Genomic DNA, 19,084 nt, shown 5'->3' on the forward strand with positions numbered 1-19,084 from the left:
CAATTTTTTTGTTTTTATAGTTATTATTGACGGGATATATTGATGGGGTTGTGAGACTAGCCCGCGTGGTATGAAATGTCTTATCTTCTTATTTGTCAAAAATGAAGGTCTTACGAAATATGTCTCTCATTCACCTTAGTTATTTAATTTTTCCATTGTTGAGTTTTACCATAATTTTTCCATTGTTTAGCTCAAATAACATATATTGTTCTCTATTGTTTCAGGTTACTATTGTTGAGTTGAATTAGAGTGCACATACATGGCAACGCTGCACTAGTGTCACCATACGGTGTTTACGCTCAGTTTAAATACTTTTATTAATTTGAAAAACTGTATTTCAATACTAAATAAAGCTATTAATTGAAAATAACAGAATCTAAAAACAAATATTATACTAAATCACAAAATTGTATTGGGGTAGTCAAAATACCCCGCTTGGTAAATAAAATAAAGGTGTCGAAAAGCTTGGAAACAGGAGGGTTAAAAAAATCAATGACCCAAACACCTCATGACCACAAACACTATTTTGCGCAAACCATTCAATTTCTTGTGAAACTGTTTACACAGTTCACTCTATGTTCACTAGGCACATAGCATAATTTTAGAGAAAAGATTTTTTCCTGAACATTTACAAAACCCACATTCATGAATTTAAGATCCTCACATCCACCATTATCTGGACCAATACAGTTTATATTGAGATGAACCTTTGAAAGAAGAGCCGAATTGAGCCCACAAAGATTTCCTGTTATTCAAATCTTCAATCCTAATGTATCAGTTTCTTTTCCTGTACTTTGAATATTATAGCTTCCTTTAAAATTTACAACCAATACCTATAGCTAGTTCTGCCTATTCTAAAAAAATTACATTGTAAGTAAAACAGCAAATTACCTATATTTTTATACTTCATTTTCCATACTTACATGTGGTACACGGACACTGCCGGCTTTGTACATGCTACCACTCAATATACCACGAGAGTTCCAGCGTTGCTGCCACTCTTCATAGCAGCGCAAACAGCTGCTTCGACATTTTTATTTGCCAAAAATGGTGTCTTTTCAGGCAGAATTTGAGTCTTGGGAACAAAAAGAAGTCATCCAAGGCCAAGTCCGGGATGTACGGTGGGTGGGGAAGTGTTGCCACTTTTTTCTTGGTCAGAAATTCCCTCACTTGCAGTGATGAATGAGATGGCGAGTTGTCGTAGTGGAGAAACCAGGTGTTTGCATGTTCAAATCTTCCAAAATGTACGATGCACAACAGATTTCAGCAGTTCCACCTTATCTACGATTAACCTCACACACAAACATCGAGCAGAGTCCAAAACAGAGTCACACGGTCGGCACTTCTGGACATTGATGGGTGCCCTGAGCGTTGTTCATCCTCCACATCTTCTCTTCCTTCTTTGAACACCTGTACACTTGTGCTTTCGACGAAGTCTGGTCCCCACAGGGTTGTCTTCAAGATTTCAAGTGTGTCAGAAACGAGTTTGATGCAAACTTTTATAACATTGCATTTTTGACTGTGACGCAACACTAAAACAGCTTCTCACTTTGCTAGCAATCCGAAAGCTGGAACAACTTGGAGACAACTGAGTTGTGTCAGACTGTATATCTGCATCCCCCCAAAACCCACGAAATAGATCCATCCCCCGACCCTTCTTGCTGCACTAAAAAAATTGTTACTTTTGGGACACACCTTGTATGTGGATGATGCACAAAAAATATACCTCTTTCAGCTTGGGTTTCACCAGCAATATACTAGCAGTTATAACCAACCAAAGGTTGGGTATACATCCCCAATACATACAGGCAGCACTCCACTCCAACCAAAGTACAAGGCCAATTCAATTCAGGTAGAATTAATAGGAATAGACATTCCCAGATATGTTAAGATTAACAGAAATTAGGCCTAATTAGTAAAAGTATGATATAACATCAAAATATTAAGTAATTAATAAGCCCCAGACCAAAATTCATTGGTTATCAAAAAAACTACCTTTTGTTGATAGGTAGAATTCAGAGAGCACATGTTACTTTTCATGCAAATTTTTTATTAATACAGATATTTTCAGGATAACATTTGTGCAAGCACAAATTAACTTGCTTTCCCTGAAAATAACTCCAAGTCACAATTATATGTGCAAACAAACCACAAAAACATCAAAAAATCGATGTTTTTGGACAAAAGACAATCGGTCTCACAGCACCAGAGCCATCTGGTGAGAGTCAGTGGAACTAGCCCTGACTAGACTGCCATCTATTGGGCTTCTCAAGGTACTTGATGAAGGCAAGTAACCCAAGGTGCTGTGAACCAATCAGATGGCCTCATGGGCGTGGCTACCAGACAATGAGTCTGAGATAGCTTTTAACATGAGAGGAAGCCATCTTGATTCCACTTTGTGTTGAGATTTAGTACAGTTCACATCGCTCCAAGTTGTTGGGCCTGAGTAGGCCAGTGGAGAGAGGACAATGGAGTAGCCATTGGACTCCAACATGTGAAATATCTACTAAGTGCTTGGAAATAGTCCAGTAGTGTATAATATGAACGAATTACAGCACTTAAAGTGCCTTAAAGTGCATGGAACTAATATCCATGAAAATTCTGAAATCTTCAAAACCACATGGTGAGGACAATGAGCCTTCAGGAAACCATGATGTTTTGTATCCAAAGACATCCATGGTTATTCGACCCATCCTTTGTCTTACAGCTCCCTGAAACAGTTCATGTGCAAGCCAATACCCATATGCATTAAGATAACGCTATATTTTTAGTGCAAATTCATTGAAACCCCCCATTTATAGTTGGAGTGACAAGTGTGTGTGTGTGGCAAGGCCCAGGTGTGATGAGGTGAATGCAGAATATGTAAGTACCATGTTTTTGTTACCCATTTGTTGGTTCCATAAGTAAAATCAAACCTATAAGTTTGTGCAGTGCTTGTATATAGTTAAATGTAATAATACCCCGAATATTAAATGTGTCTTTCCAACATCTTGATTTATCAATTCATATTTGGGCGGGTAAGTCCGGGAAGCGTACCTCTCGCTCCGGAATAACTAGGCTGAAAGTCCCTATGATAAACCAGCAATAATTCCTCGGAATGAATGCTGGTCTACTGGGGACATCCTCCATGTTAATGGTCACTGGAGGACAGCGTAGAGCTGCACGGGGATGGGTGCGTCCAGGTTGCATAGCAGGGTAGTTTCGTAGGTTCAATCAAGCCCAAAGTGGGTGAGTAGGTTAGGTTCACCTATCCTATTGCTCGGCAACGTAACCTGGAGGCACGTATCCCTGGACCAGCCGCGTAGACGAAGCCATTCAACTCCCGAATCTATCGTCTGTCTTTTGTCTCTCGCGGATCGCAAGATTATGAGACTCAATACCGGCACTCCCCAAATATGAATACCAGATCAAGGTCGCTGGAACGGCCAGCAGGTCGTGGGTTCCCACCCAACAGTAGTGCAAGTACCAGCAATAACCCCCAACTTGACCTCATTGTAGCAATGCTCCAAGAGCAATCGAAAGTCTCTGAAAGTGTTAATCAGAAACTTGAGGCACAGGGTCAGAAACTTGATGCACAGGATCAGAAACTTGATGCGCAGGGTCAGAAACTTGATGCGCAGGGTCAGAAAATTGATGCTCAGGGTAGGGAATTTGCCAAGGCATCGGCCGAAGTAAATAGGAAACTTGAAGCCGTAAGGACGGAATTCCAGGCCAGACTGGACTCCATCCACAATGCCACCACGAAGACCTCAGAATTGTTAACTAAGCAAGTAGCGACCAACACCAATAGAATTAACCAAATAGAGATCCAATGTAATGACTTAGAGTCAAGGTTAGAAAGGGATTTTACACAAGTGTCAGGCCAGATTTCGCAACTGAGGGAACTCGTTGGCGAAGTGCAAGGCGGTGACAATCAGACCACCACAGCTCAGATTCTAGGGAGGTTAGATGCCCTAGAAAATATATGCAGAGAGCTCACTTGCAGTGACCACATGGTCACGATCGAGAACAGGGTTCTCGAGCAAGTGAGGAAGGAAATGCCGAACTGTCAGGCGGAAGGCCGCAGCTAGCATGTATGCATTTCTGAGGGCCAAGTCACTGAGCAGCGCACCTCCTCACAACAAAGGGTTGGTGAGGAGCAGCTGCCAGCAGAACAAAGGTCTGACGATGCAAGCCTGATGAGGATTCTTGCTTGCCTGGAGGGGATGGAGAGACGAATTACTCAGTCCGCCCTTCCGCTGATGTCAGCTACCAAGCCCGTCTCACCTGCACGGAATGTGTCTGTCCACCAGGCCTTGTACCAAGCCAAATGACGACCTAAGGGTTACGAAAGTTCTGACCAGAGTAGTGGCTATGTGTCTCCCCCTAACAAGTACCACCCACTTGGTAACTCCCCGGAATCCAATTCCGAAAGCTCGGAAGCCGAAGTCCGCAGCCAGAGGAAGAGGAAGAACTGGAGGAGGAACAAGAGCAAACCTAGGGTTAGGTTTGCTGATCTCAAACAGCTCCCAACCTTTAACGGGCAGGGGAACAGGCTGGCCTCAGATTTTGTGCAGGAGTTTGAGAGAGATCTCACTCTCCTGGAGGTAGATTTAGCGGATGCCCTCCAAATAATCTCGTTCTGTCTACGGGACGAGGCAGGGCAGTGGTACGAGAGGAACGAACGAAAGTTCAAGTCCTACTCGGATTTCAAAAGGCAGTTCCTCTCATATTTCCAAGGAGATGGGTGGAGAGCTTCTTCCCTTGCGAAGGCTCTCAACGAAAGATACAACCCATCCCAGCATAGATCAGTGCACAAATATTTCTGGCGCCAAGTCAAAATGATTAGGCTTGCGTTGCCAGAAATCGCCGACAACCAGGTTTTCACCCACGTTGTGCAACAGTTGCCGCGCAGCTTGAAGGACCAGTTAATCCTGGCTCCCTTCGTCTCTCTTCAGGAGGTGGCCAACTCCATACTTCGGTATGAGAGTGTGCAAGTGCCACAATATCCTGAGAGGGAAGTTGCAAGGCCAGCACGACCCAATTATGGGAAAACCACGACTCGCATTAACCGGACCTATGTGAGTCGTGGCCAGGGTGAAGCGAGCGGTTCGTCCAAAAAGGAGGACGCTCACATGTGCAAATCTGCGAGGGGCTCCCGGCCTAAGGAGTACCCAAACAGAAAGGTAGACCGGAGAAAGGGTGGAACGTCCCAGCGTAAAAGTTCCGCCAGCTCACACGGGTCTTCCGAGCATCTCGCTGAGGTGCATCCAAATGTGCACAACCAGGGAAACTAGGTAGGCAACGTCCTGACGTGGGGAAGGGCGATGCCAAACCTAAACCTATCCCACAATGTTCAGATTCATGCAAGCACACTCCACTGATAAATCAATATCAGGCAGTAGGTGACTCAATGTTGTCACGTCTTGCGCAAAGAAAATTCGGGTATCCTGTCCAAAGAGACAGTGATGGTAATTACCACATCGGACTTTGCATATCTGGACAAACCTCAGCGCAGTTGCTCAGTGCTTTGAGAAGGGAAAAGTGTGTTCATAAAAATGTGTTATTAATGGTATCCACGAATGATATGCTCCGAGGGAAGGACACCAACCAGGTGTTCCGGAACCTCCAGGATATCATTTACACCCTAAAGAGGAAAGGTGCTCAGAAGGTCATTGTTCTGACTCCTCCACCAGTTCCCAGGTTAGCCAATGAGAACCGACACAGGTTCTGGGCCATGTATGACTCACTAATTGCAAAAATATTATCCCTTGATGATAATAGCAATGTAAGGGTTCTGGATTCCTCATCGAAATTTGTGCACAAGGGCCAAGAAATGAACATGTCGCTGTTCGAAGAAACCATGGGTTACGGTCAAAACATGAGACCCGACCTGGTTCACTTCAGCCCACGAGGTATGGATACCATACTCAACGCACTCGATGAGGTAAAATGGTTCACCAAACCAGGTCACACACCCAAGGGTAGACAAATGGAATCTCAACAGAGCGAGATGAATGCCATCCTGCCCTATGAGCAACCCTCGGGAAACTAGCCTGTGCTATTCTCGCTGGGGGTGATGGTGGCCAGGGTGTAACAATTCCTACTCGGTTAGTAAGCATGGAATTTAATAGTGAGGAAACTCATTGATATATGTTTTGTACATTTTTCACTTCCCCAAAGAATCATAGTAGACAATGGTCCCCAGTTAGGGCCAAACAATTCACTCAGGAACTCCGTTATGGAACACTTTCATATTCCTACAGGTGAACAAACCAAATGGGATCAGCAATTGTTCATGGCTGTATCCCGGACGGCCGAAAGGCGAAACAAAGCCAACAATAAGGTAAATGAATCACAGAAAAACAGGACTGTGATCAAAGTGTATGATTTAGTTTTTCTTAAATCCCATCTCCAAAGCAAAGCTCTAGAGGGACAGACCCACAAATTGTTCCACACCTTCTTCGGTCCATTAGTTTGTAGTGATCAGGTGACGGATAACATATTTAATCTTGTTCATTGTGTTAGCGGTAAGAGCCTACCCAACCAACATGTCAATAACATGAAGTTGTGGAGGTGTAGCTATAAGGTGTATAGTCATTACATTGAGAAGCTCAGACTACTACATCCGGTGTTAGCATCGAGAGTACCTCAAAGAAGTTAATTCAAGCCAAGGGGCCTCTGAATTCAACGAGGACTCAACCTCAATCCCGACGGGGTGCAGCCGTTTCCCTACGACTTGCTTAGTCTGTTGGTAAGACGAGTAACTGCGCACAAATGGCTCCACCCTCGTACCCTTGTGATACTTCCCCATGGAAACTGTAGATGTCTGCTCGTCAGCTCTACGTTTCTTCCTAAACCCGATTTCAGTAGGACCTAGGAGAGAAGTACGCGACGGTATGGCTCCTGCGCTATAGTATTAGTCGCATAAGAGGTATTGGTATCCCTCTAGCGCATCCAGGGTAAGACGCACGGATAGGAGTGTACAACAGGTACAAGATGAGGAGAAAATGCTACACATTTTTTGAACACTAGTATTAATATATGTTAAAGGTCAGAGGTTTTGTGGATGAGGTTCTGTCTGGTCTGTGACATTCGCCCATTTGTACATAGGGTAGAAAAATTTATGTCAAGATCGTGTAAGGGATTATTTTATCATTGTATGCAAAAGTCAATTTCATTGTTGTATACAAAAGCCTATTTCATTGTTGTGTACAAAAGTATTATTTCATTGTTGTATACAAAAGCCTATTTCATTGTTGTATACAAAAGTATTATTTCAGTATTATATGCCAAGGCAATTTCATTGTGGTATAAAGGGTAATTTCATTATTGTCGACCAGGGCCATTTCTTTGTTGGACACAAAAGTGAGTCCAACCATCATATAGAGATTTATTTCCCTATGAGTGCAAATCTATGCTAGATCACTCACTACCAATCAAGCAAAATATTGTTTAGCAATCATTGGGTATTTGCACTGCCGATGGGTTGGGTTCGACCAAACCAGGGTTAGCAGTAATAGAAATATGGGAGCACCCCCAAACATATAGGGTTGTTTATGAGGAACAACCCAAAAACCAACAAGGGTAAGGTCAAAGCCTGCGTGTGAAGTGGGGCCAGTGAGTACATCACTCCAACTCCCCCTCAGTGTCACCACGAAACCCCGGAGCAAACACACAAAAGTGCATGGCATCATAGGCAGCAGCAGACCCCCAAGCATATTATACCAGGAACTAGAGACAATCTTTTCAGCGTTCCAGCAATATGGGGAAGCAGGGAGTGTGTCAGGGGTTCGTAATCGAACATTGACATCCAGAAACGAACCACCATGACAATCCTACAGACTTCACAAAATGAGTGCATTCCACAGATTGTACACAATCCCAATGGGCAGCCAGGTCGAAGCATTGCTCGGCCAATCGAGCAACAAAAACATTTGATGGCAACGCAAAGTGCACAAAGCCAGGTGACAGCGATCTCCACCTAAGGAGATATTGAAGAACAATTGTGAGGTGATCAAATGTGGACAACATACCAAGGTGTATGGTGAACATTTTTTGAAGGTACTGCACCCTCAATTGAATGAGGGGCAGAGACATTAGATACGTACCTAAAAACTACTAAGCAGTTCAGTTCGAATACAAAAACTGTATTCAGTGCGACAAAAAGTAGACATAACATGAATAACTAAAATCATTTATTGAAAACTTTTAAGTGTGTGTTATATTATCCATGTATATACCGTCTAGGAAATCATTCGATATATCAAACAGAACAGTATCTCAAACATATATCCAAGTGACGGGCAAGAATAATTGCAAATTTATTTTCTTTCATGTATATGTTCTTTTCGGACCAGCGTGGTCATAACAATTCAGTGTGTATATAAATATTTTGTGTATGTATTTGGGTATAGTGTAGTAAAGGGTAAAGAAAAATGATCCGCTTCACGTATCCTTTTTCTTTTCCCGAGGGCCCGGGATATGTATAACCAACCAAAGGTTGGGTATACATCCCCAATACATACAGGCAGCACTCCACTCCAACCAAAGTACAAGGCCAATTCAATTCAGGTAGAATTAATAGGAATAGACATTCCCAGATATGTTAAGATTAACAGAAATTAGGCCTAATTAGTACAAGTATGATATAACATCAAAATATTAAGTAATTAATAAGCCCCAGACCAAAATTCATTGGTTATCAAAAAAAACTACCTTTTGTTGATAGGTAGAATTCAGAGAGCACATGTTACTTTTCATGCAAATTTTTTATTAATACAGATATTTTCAGGATAACATTTGTGCAAGCACAAATTAACTTGCTTTCCCTGAAAATAACTCCAAGTCACAATTATATGTGCAAACAAACCACAAAAACATCAAAAAATCGATGTTTTTGGACAAAAGACAATCGGTCTCACAGCACCAGAGCCATCTGGTGAGAGTCAGTGGAACTAGCCCTGACTAGACTGCCATCTATTGGGCTTCTCAAGGTACTTGATGAAGGCAAGTAACCCAAGGTGCTGTGAACCAATCAGATGGCCTCATGGGCGTGGCTACCAGACAATGAGTCTGAGATAGCTTTTAACATGAGAGGAAGCCATCTTGATTCCACTTTGTGTTGAGATTTAGTACAGTTCACATCGCTCCAAGTTGTTGGGCCTGAGTAGGCCAGTGGAGAGAGGACAATGGAGTAGCCATTGGACTCCAACATGTGAAATATCTACTAAGTGCTTGGAAATAGTCCAGTAGTGTATAATATGAACGAATTACAGCACTTAAAGTGCCTTAAAGTGCATGGAACTAATATCCATGAAAATTCTGAAATCTTCAAAACCACATGGTGAGGACAATGAGCCTTCAGGAAACCATGATGTTTTGTATCCAAAGACATCCATGGTTATTCGACCCATCCTTTGTCTTACAGCTCCCTGAAACAGTTCATGTGCAAGCCAATACCCATATGCATTAAGATAACGCTATATTTTTAGTGCAAATTCATTGAAACCCCCCATTTATAGTTGGAGTGACAAGTGTGTGTGTGTGGCAAGGCCCAGGTGTGATGAGGTGAATGCAGAATATGTAAGTACCATGTTTTTGTTACCCATTTGTTGGTTCCATATGTAAAATCAAACCTATAAGTTTGTGCAGTGCTTGTATATAGTTAAATGTAATAATACCCCGAATATTAAATGTGTCTTTCCAACATCTTGATTTATCAATTCATATTTGGGCGGGTAAGTCCGGGAAGCGTACCTCTCGCTCCGGAATAACTAGGCTGAAAGTCCCTATGATAAACCAGCAATCATTCCTCGGAATGAATGCTGGTCTACTGGGGACATCCTCCATGTTAATGGTCACTGGAGGACAGCGTAGAGCTGCACGGGGATGGGTGCGTCCAGGTTGCATAGCAGGGTAGTTTCGTAGGTTCAATCAAGCCCAAAGTGGGTGAGTAGGTTAGGTTCACCTATCCTATTGCTCCGCAACGTAACCTGGAGGCACGTATCCCTGGACCAGCCGCGTAGACGAAGCCATTCAACTCCCGAATCTATCGTCTGTCTTTTGTCTCTCGCGGATCGCACAGTGAATATACGTTATGAAATTAACCGATTAAATTAGCTCTTGTACTTGTAAATTTTGAAATCTTAGAGGTTTTCCGCCTTTCTAGTACTATTAATGAATGCTCATGAACTACTAAAAAAAAAAAAAAAAAAAACTAAACTAAACTAAATTGTGTGATGCAGAACTTGTTTTCTGACTTTCAAGACTGGAGTTTGTTGCTATTGCTTTCAAGTAGCGCCAACCAATTTGGAGCTCACATCAGGAATCAAACTCAGGATCACTCACACCAATGCACAGTGATCTAGATTGCCAAAAAAGTTGGCGAAAATTACAATTTTGGCTTTTTAGTAAGGGAATAAAAGATGAACAGTTCTCTAAACAACTAAATGGGACATAAAAGTGCCAAGGAAATTTCTCTCTAAATTGATTATTCGTTCTTGTTTTCGATCAGCAAAATGGTGGTTCGTGAGCACGGAATTTTGACACTACATTTTGTACTTATTTTTAAAACTTCTTGTAACAATAATTTTTTCACTGGACAATAAAATTAAATAAAAATAAAAACTCACAACTTCTCACTAATGTACAGATAAAATAACATAAATTTGAAATAAAATAAAATATAATGTTTAAATTCTTGACTTGAAAATATAAAAGTTATCTTGAGTAAACATAGCTTTCGCCACTATTTCCCACTATGATTTCTAATGTTTTCCTACAACGATACTTTAGAGTATTGTGAAACCAACATGGAAAAAAAGTTCTGCTACTTTTGGTTAATCTAGTTTATTTGTGAAAATGTGCTCCGCCGTTATGAATCATCTGGCAACCCCTGTATCACACGTGAACACATGTGTGGGTGCTGTGAAGTGAGAGTTACCCAATTTAGCTATCAGCTGATGATCATGTAGCAGCAGTGGAGTAGAACAGTGATTTATCCACACTTCACCCAATTTATGGTAATTTTAGCTCTAATTGGACCCTTACACCCTCCTAAATACAAACTATAGATGAAGTATATCAAGACCTATTCCCCAACAGGGATGACAAACATTTCGGAAAATTAAAAGTCTGCCTGAGGAAAGCAAACTCTGTACATTCAACAGAATATGTCGAATTCTAGGGATGTGCCGAAGCCGATTACAGATGTATGAAAATTGGCAGAAATTGACACATTGGCACATTTAAACCGGTACAGATTATACTAGAGTTTTTATCTTCTAATAAGTTTTATATTCTAGTTTTGTAAGATATTTTATAAATTAGGTTATGATTCTTCATCATTGTAGAGTTTTTGTAATAAAATTATTGCAAACTCTCATTCAGAGGATCAACCTAACTATAAATCGCAAATAAAACAGTACATTGCTGAACCAGGAATTGCTGTTGTATTGGAAATTCAAAAATGAATATTCAAACCTGAAGCAAGTGCTGAGAAAATACTTGTGCATACCTGCTGCATCAGTATTCAGTGATTGAGTGTTCAGTGTTGCTGAACAGATTTGAGGTAAGAGAAGAAGTAGGTTACTTCCTGAAGTGCTTCCAAACCTCATGTTTCTGAAGTTGAATCTGGCAGAACAGGAATTCATTTTGCATTTCAAAGAACTGCTTGTGTACTAATGTTAAATCTCTTGAGAATCCATGTTCTTCTTAAAGGTTCACATAACATTTTGTAGATGCAAATGTACATTTGCATCTCTTGAGAATATATATGTATAAATGTACATAGCAAATTTATTTTTGACATCCCATTTCTGTTTAATAATCTTATGTATCGGAATCGGTTAAATATTAGCATCGGTATCGGTTCCAAAAATTATTGGTGAGTACATCGGCATCGGTAAATTTTCAGCTTCGTCACATCCCTACCGAATACTTAAAATAATAACACAATGGAGGGTTCAGCCCCATGCAGCAAGTGACCATACGTTGGATGGCTGTCTACACAGTTGAGTGAGGAGAACCTCTTCTCGACGAGAGGGACGGGATGGGGAACACCATGCACCTATGGTGGGCTTAATAGCATGGAGCTTGTTCCTCGTTACCATATCCCACTCTTCCTGCCAAGTGTCAAGAAGGCAACAACGAAAAACATTCTGCAAGTCCCTAGTTGGCAGAAGGTGGACGAGAATGTCATAGTCAATTGTGTTCTGTCCATCAACAGAAATTTGATCATAAAAGAATACAGCACACATCACTGATCCATCAGCATATTTCTAGCACTAGTGTCGCTAGTTTAAAGGCAAGGAGAACAGTTTGTATCCAGCCACACACGAGGACCCTAAACTGCTCCTCCCCCACTGATCTTTCGTCGTGGCAAGCTGGGGTGAGAGAGGCCTGTCCGCTGGATGATTGTAGAAGATGGAGAAATCTTAGCATTACGCTCATGCAAGTATTATTTTAAACACGCTTCCAAAAGTTAAGCACGCGATGGTAAAATCAACAAAAATTGAAAAGTAAACCTTTGATTAACATAAAATTGTACATGAAGGTAGCAAATGTGTTTACGCATTAACAAAAACAAGAACTGTGTACAAAGATGAAAAAATATTTACTTTTCGTAAGTTACATGATGACGTCACATTTGGGTCATTGACATAATGATGTTTAAAGGCAAACAAACCAAACAAAACTTACAGTTATACGGTATGTGACCATCCCAGACATTCACACAAACTTTACAACGATTTTCCATGCTTTCAATGAGGTGATCAACCATCGCAGATGCGAGCAATGGCCATTCCTCCATTAGGGCAGTTTCCAACTCTCCGAGACTGGCTGGAGGAGGTAAACGTGTAGAGACAGCATGCCTGAGGGCATCCCAAAGGTTTTCAATGGGATTAAGGTCGGGGGAGTATACCGGCCACTCCATATGAGAAATGACCTCACTTTCCAGGTACTCGTCAACGATGTTGGCTCGATGGGGTCTGGCATTATCGTCGATCCATAAGGAGGAGATCAGGACCAACTGTTGCAGCGTAGAGTCTCACAATGGGGTCTAGGACTTCATCCCGATACCGCACATCCGTCACAGAACCACCTTTAAAGATTTGCAGCTTGGTGTGATATCCCATTGAAATTCCAGCCCACACCATGACACTGCCACCTCTGAATGCATGATGTTCGATGATGTTCTTGGCCTGATTGCATGCACCTCGTTCTCTCCACACCCTTACACGCTTATCATCTGATTCTAGGGCAAATCGGGACTCGTCCGTGAACAGGACATTGTAGTGCACTAATCTGAGACAGTCCGATTGGCATGTTGACGACACCACTTTAATCTTGCCCCTCTGTTTTGACGGTTAGTGCAACACAAACACGTGGTACTTGGGCATACAATCCCTTCATGTGGAGCTTTCGGCTCACAGTACTGGCAGATATTGTCTTACCAAGTGCCGCTGCAACCATGGATGTTAACAGTTGTGGAGGTTGCTCATCGATTTCGCTTGGCTACTATAGCAATATATCGATCATTAGAGAGGGCGGTAACCCTTGGACGACCAGGCACAAGTCTCTGGACAACTGTTCAACTTGTTTGGAATTGTTTCCATAATCCAGAAATTACCGAATGATAAATGCCAAAGAAAATAGCAACATCTTTGATTGACTGTCCTGTTTGAATGTGTCCGACAGCACACCAGCGCTCACTATCTGTTATTCGTCTTCCTTCAACCATAGAAACACAAATATTATCAAATATAATGCTACAAAAGTTATCAACACTTCGTATCAGCTTTTAAATGCACCTCAAACCCTTCAGACTGCTGGCATCTTCAACGAAAGTGTGATAATTCTTGCACGAAATCACCTAGATGATTCACTCTCTACTTACAAAAAGGAAGCTACACATAAAATCTGACATCTACATCCGCAGCGATTTTCAGCCACACAAATTCAAATACGTTTTCGAAAATTTGCATTGCGTGCTAACTTTTTGAAGGCAGTGTACTTGTTTTCTTGGGAATATAAAACTTCTGATGGCATAGACAAACATATGACTGGAAAAAGAACAGGCTCAAGATTTCATTTGCAGTTGGAAAAGTCAAAATATCCATTTGATTAGACATAACTTGAAGTTGCCTCTCCACAGGGAATATATGGGATTCTGAAAATACTTATTCATCATCTTTTTCACAGATCGTATCTGGCTTAATCAACTTGAAAACTGCTTCCACTTCCAACATGGGGCATTGTTTCTTTCAATAGCAGTTCAATTTCAATGTTACTGAAATAAATGCCCACCTGGTGCGAAACTATCCCTTGTACCCTAAAGTCACAGGGTGGTAAGGCTGTTGTTTAACAGCAGCAGGTTGAACAACGACAGGTGAGTAAGAGTTCATTCCATACTTTCTGAGGTATCAGATATTTTTATGCTATTATCATAAAAAGACAATAAGAATACAGTCATCAGGATCAAGTTTATACCATTACCATATAAACATTTTGAAATGCATGAAAAAAAAGGGAATATTTAATTTATTAACTTACCATAACTTGCCCATTTGTAGCATTTGATACAAACAGCTCTTCATTAACAATTTTGTAAGTATTTTCACAGGGAAGGATGACAAAGACCCTGGTGAAAGATCTCAAGGGTGTGGCTGTTACCAGAGAATTCCTTGTTGGCTCTTCAAAAACTCCGTTCATGAAGAGAACGATCAAAGAAGGCTGAAAAAAAATGTAATATTATTAATTTCAACACAGCAACGTAAACTTTTTTATAGACTCAACTTTGCCTTTCTAAAATTTGATATCAAATACAATATTCATCAGTGGTACAGTCACTGACACTTTTAAGTTGTACCTAGGGATGGACGATATTGGAAATTTGATATCGCGATATATCATCAAGAAAATATCATCAGACGATACATTATCTTTCTCTGTATCATGATATCGGTGATATATTGTCTCCATGATATATATCGCCAAATATCGTGACGATATATTGCTGACATGATATACATTGCTAATATATCGTGACAATATATTGCCAAAACATTGTGATGATATATCACTGACACTATATATATATATTGCCAAAATATCATGACAGTATATTGCCAACACAATATATATATCACCAAATCTTCATGACGATATATCACCTACTTGATATCACTTGGACGTTGTAACGATTCTGTTGAAAGTAATTTGTATCCTTACAACCCAGAAGTGTACATGACTACATACTTGGTGAAAGTTCACCGAATGAGAATATTGATCAGATGTTTGGTTAAGTAAACCCGTATGTAAACCAAGGTATTTTAAGTTTGTTAATGAATATCCCTTTTCTAAATCTCTACGTAAATCACTGATTGATTTGGTTTATTTTACTTCACACTTCTGCCACTTTTGGCTAATCGCAAAGATGAGTGAGGATGTGCTGAAGACACATACAAGGAACACTCATGCCCACGCTGGGATTCATACCCAGGACCTCGGGCATCATAGCATGCTGTGCTAACCACTCTACCATGGAGGGTGACTCTACTAAGTCATGACAATGAGATGACTGATGATTATTGCATGAAACAATAAAAGAACAAACATAAGGTAACACACACCCTCAGGCTAAACTTCAACTCTGAATCTTGTTCACTGGCAATCATTCTTTTGGGAAGTACAGTGGGATTTATTTAAACTGCCGGAAGGCGGGGAGTGAAGCTTCTTCTCCTTCTCCTTCTCCAGACAGCTGTGTGGATGTCGCTAAGGACGAGCCTGGTCAGGTGGTTCTACCTGCCTGTTACGTCATATCGCACAGGCAGCTCAAGCTCCTGGCTATGGTTGCCAGGAGAGAAAGTAAGCAATGATTCACATGAACGGCCCGTGACGCCTGCACATTTTGGTAAAAAACATATACTTGAGAGCCCATAATCGAATACAGATACTACATTTAGAGCACTTTCGATTTCCTTTCTGATTAAAAATTTAGAAGTGACTGCGAAATAGTGAGTGTCGTAGCACAACTGGCCAGGTTTCGCGAGTTTTGAAACTCATAGACGCTTGAAGTTTTTTATAACGCATTTTTGGTATTTAGCGCCGCTCTCTGTCATTTTTAATCAATCACGGTGATTAGGGTGAGTAATTGTTTGAAAATGCGTCAACCAATGAACACACTAGATCACCTATCCGTATGGCATATATGTGTATATTTATAAAACTGGCTGGCGTGTAAAAAAATCATGAAAATGATACATTTACTTGTATTTTAGTTTTCCCCTTAATTTTCGTCCACATACGAATTAGACAATAGTGAGTTTCTCAATTTCAAATCTTCGCCCCCCCAACTCCCAACCAATCTATTAATTTTTGAGAAATTAGAATTACACTAACACAGAATATTTACCTAGTATTCTTGATATATGCCCACCTGAAAATATTTCTTTATTCGAAAGATTTATTTCGATTTGAGCAGTGTTTTGAGGAGAAGGATCGAGAAATTATTCAAACTGGTAAAACAATTTGAAATTATAACTTCACTCTTAAGTAATTGTGTTTCCAAAAGGACTACAAAAGTAGTGATTGCTGCAAAACACACACACACAAACGAAAAGGGGATACGATCGATTTACTAAAATAATGAAACAAGTCTGTGTTAGGTGATTGGATATGAATTTGTTGATTTGCATTATTTCATAAGTCAAAACAATGAACTGAAAACGTAGCTAAGATAATGGTAGTGAATTTTTATTCATGAAGATCTAAGCTACAGTTTTGTTAATATTTTCGATATTATTAACAATGCTATTCTCCCGGGGAAGAATATAAACATCTCAATATCATCAGACTATATTTCCACCCCCTTATCTGAAATTGATCTCCTGGGGAGGGAACCACTGTAGTAGGCAACTTTTCTGTGCTCTTACATTACGTAAGACACCGTGTCACAGAGTAAATGTGCCCTAAACTAACATGCCGAGTCATAAATTAGTTTACAGTGGTGGGTGAAAAATAATGAATATGAATGTTTTAAACACTTCTATACTTCGCAAGTATTTATATATTGTAAATTGCGTTAACTTCTATATATTTAGCTAATGTATTCGTGCTCTTTAGCTATCTTTATATAAATCGTTGGTTCAAATGTAGCAGTCGACATACAGTGGCGCCACTATCGGAGAAAAGTAAAACTAGACAATCCCAGGGGAAAGTATGAAGGGTCAGAATATCCTCAACCTATTGGAACCAACCTCTCTTTTGACGTGAACTTGTTATTAATATAAAATTGTAGCCTTACGTAAGTCGGTGACTCATACAAAATACTGTACTTTGCCCCTATCTATTAGGACGGATTGTATGAATGAAAAATTACATTAATATTAATAATAATAATACACCAATATTGAAGAGATCTTTGTTACTTCTAAGTGATGCCGTATACAAGTGAGGTGACAAGGGGTCGAATGATCGGAATGTGGCCGGTCAGTAGAAGATATCGCTATGGCTGTTGGCAGAGACCCATCTTGTGTTAAATATTGGATTAAAAGATATGAAGAGGAGGGTGAAGATGGTTTAAAAACTCACAGAAAATCAGGCCCGAAACGAAAAACCACCATGGAACAAGATGCGGAAATATTAAATATGAATAGAATGAACCCATTTCTACCAGCATCAAAAATTTGTCAAGATCTGAACCTGCCATGCGCAGCATCAACTGTCCGGAGGCGTCTTCATTCGGCAGGTATTCACAGCCGAAAGCCAGCAAGGAAAGAAATGTTGACAACCTATCACAGAAATGAAAGAATTGGATTTGCTCTGGAATATATGAGTAAACCTGCAGAATTCTGGGACACAGTTATATGGAGTGACGAAAAGGTGTTCAGTTCAGATCAACTTGGTCAACTTACGGTGTGGCGACCAAAAAATACTCGTTACGTTCAACAACATGTTTTGGCGCAGAAAAGAAGTGGAAGGGTGAGTGCTGCATTTTGGGCCTGGATGAGCAGTGCAACTATGGGTGAATTGATAGAAATTTCTCCCAGAATGAATTCACAGGAGTACGTTTCAGTGTTAGAAGAATGTATGCTTCCTACTGTCCGTACAGTATACCCAGTTGAGGAGATGCCCATCATTAATTTTGTACACGACAATAGCAGTGTCCACACATCTCATGTAACCAAGCATTGGCTTTTAAGTCACCAGGAAATTTCAACTTTACAATGGCCACCAAAATCACCTGACCTAAATCCTATCGAGCACATCTGGTCGATGGTTGTAAGGGAGTGGGAACCACGGCAAGAACAGAGAAGAGAAGAGTTGGTTGCCCATGTTCAGGACGTGTGGAAGACCGTTCAAAACCGACCACGAATTTGTCAGAGACTAGTTCAGTCTGTTCCTAAGAGACTTAATGAGGTTATAGATTGTGACGGATGGTGGACACATTATTAAATAATGCACAATATTAGTGTAGAAAGCAAAGAAAAGTTCCTGTTGCAATTGTAATTTTCTATGTAAAGGGTGTGACTTAACTGAAATAGTAGTTTGTAGAATAATCTGTAATAATTATTTGGTGAATACGGGAAAAAATAGGAACAATACAAAAAAAAAGAAACTTGATGACAAAAACATGTTTCACTCTATTTGTACTGTGTTGATTTTGTATTTGCTTTATAATATTATGTTCGTAATTTTACTCATGAGTGAAACAGGAAAGACAGAGTGAGAAGCATTTGTGAATAGAATAAATAGGTTATAGTGCTAATAAATAAGATTGTAATTTATGGACTAAATTACAGACTACAGAAAAGTGTTCATTCTATATTTAAATACACTAACAAATATAAACCTACATTATCGTCTTATAATAAACACTTCCACTCCCGGTCTCTTGTAAAACATGGCAAAGGGTCCATTGGAAAAGATATCTTGGGTGCATCTAACACATGGGCATCTGGAGAGGGGGTGGGGAGCAAACCGGTTTCTGCAACTACCTTGGAAAATGACATTTTAAATCAAAATAAAAGCTAGTTAATATTGTAACCGATAAACGAAATAAATATGCCACCAGAGTAATGAAAGTATAAAATACATGAAC

General features: G+C 40.3%; 1 protein-coding gene across 3 annotated transcripts in view; it reads right to left on the bottom strand.

Annotated features, from left to right (window-relative positions):
* Window positions 1–19,084, bottom strand: part of LOC145981023 (uncharacterized) — a 105,348-nt gene that overhangs the window by 43,033 nt on the left and 43,231 nt on the right. For all 3 annotated transcript variants that reach the window (XM_083114122.1, XM_083114121.1, XM_083114120.1), the window contains one exon: window positions 14,536–14,715. In XM_083114122.1, the coding sequence (XP_082970248.1) occupies window positions 14,536–14,715 (180 nt within the window). The remainder of the gene's footprint in view (window positions 1–14,535; window positions 14,716–19,084) is intronic.

Source organism: Lepisma saccharinum, chromosome 28, assembly GCF_977018435.1.
Source record: "Lepisma saccharinum chromosome 28, izLepSacc3.1, whole genome shotgun sequence".
In the NCBI taxonomy this organism is placed as follows: Eukaryota; Metazoa; Arthropoda; class Insecta; order Zygentoma; family Lepismatidae; genus Lepisma; species Lepisma saccharinum.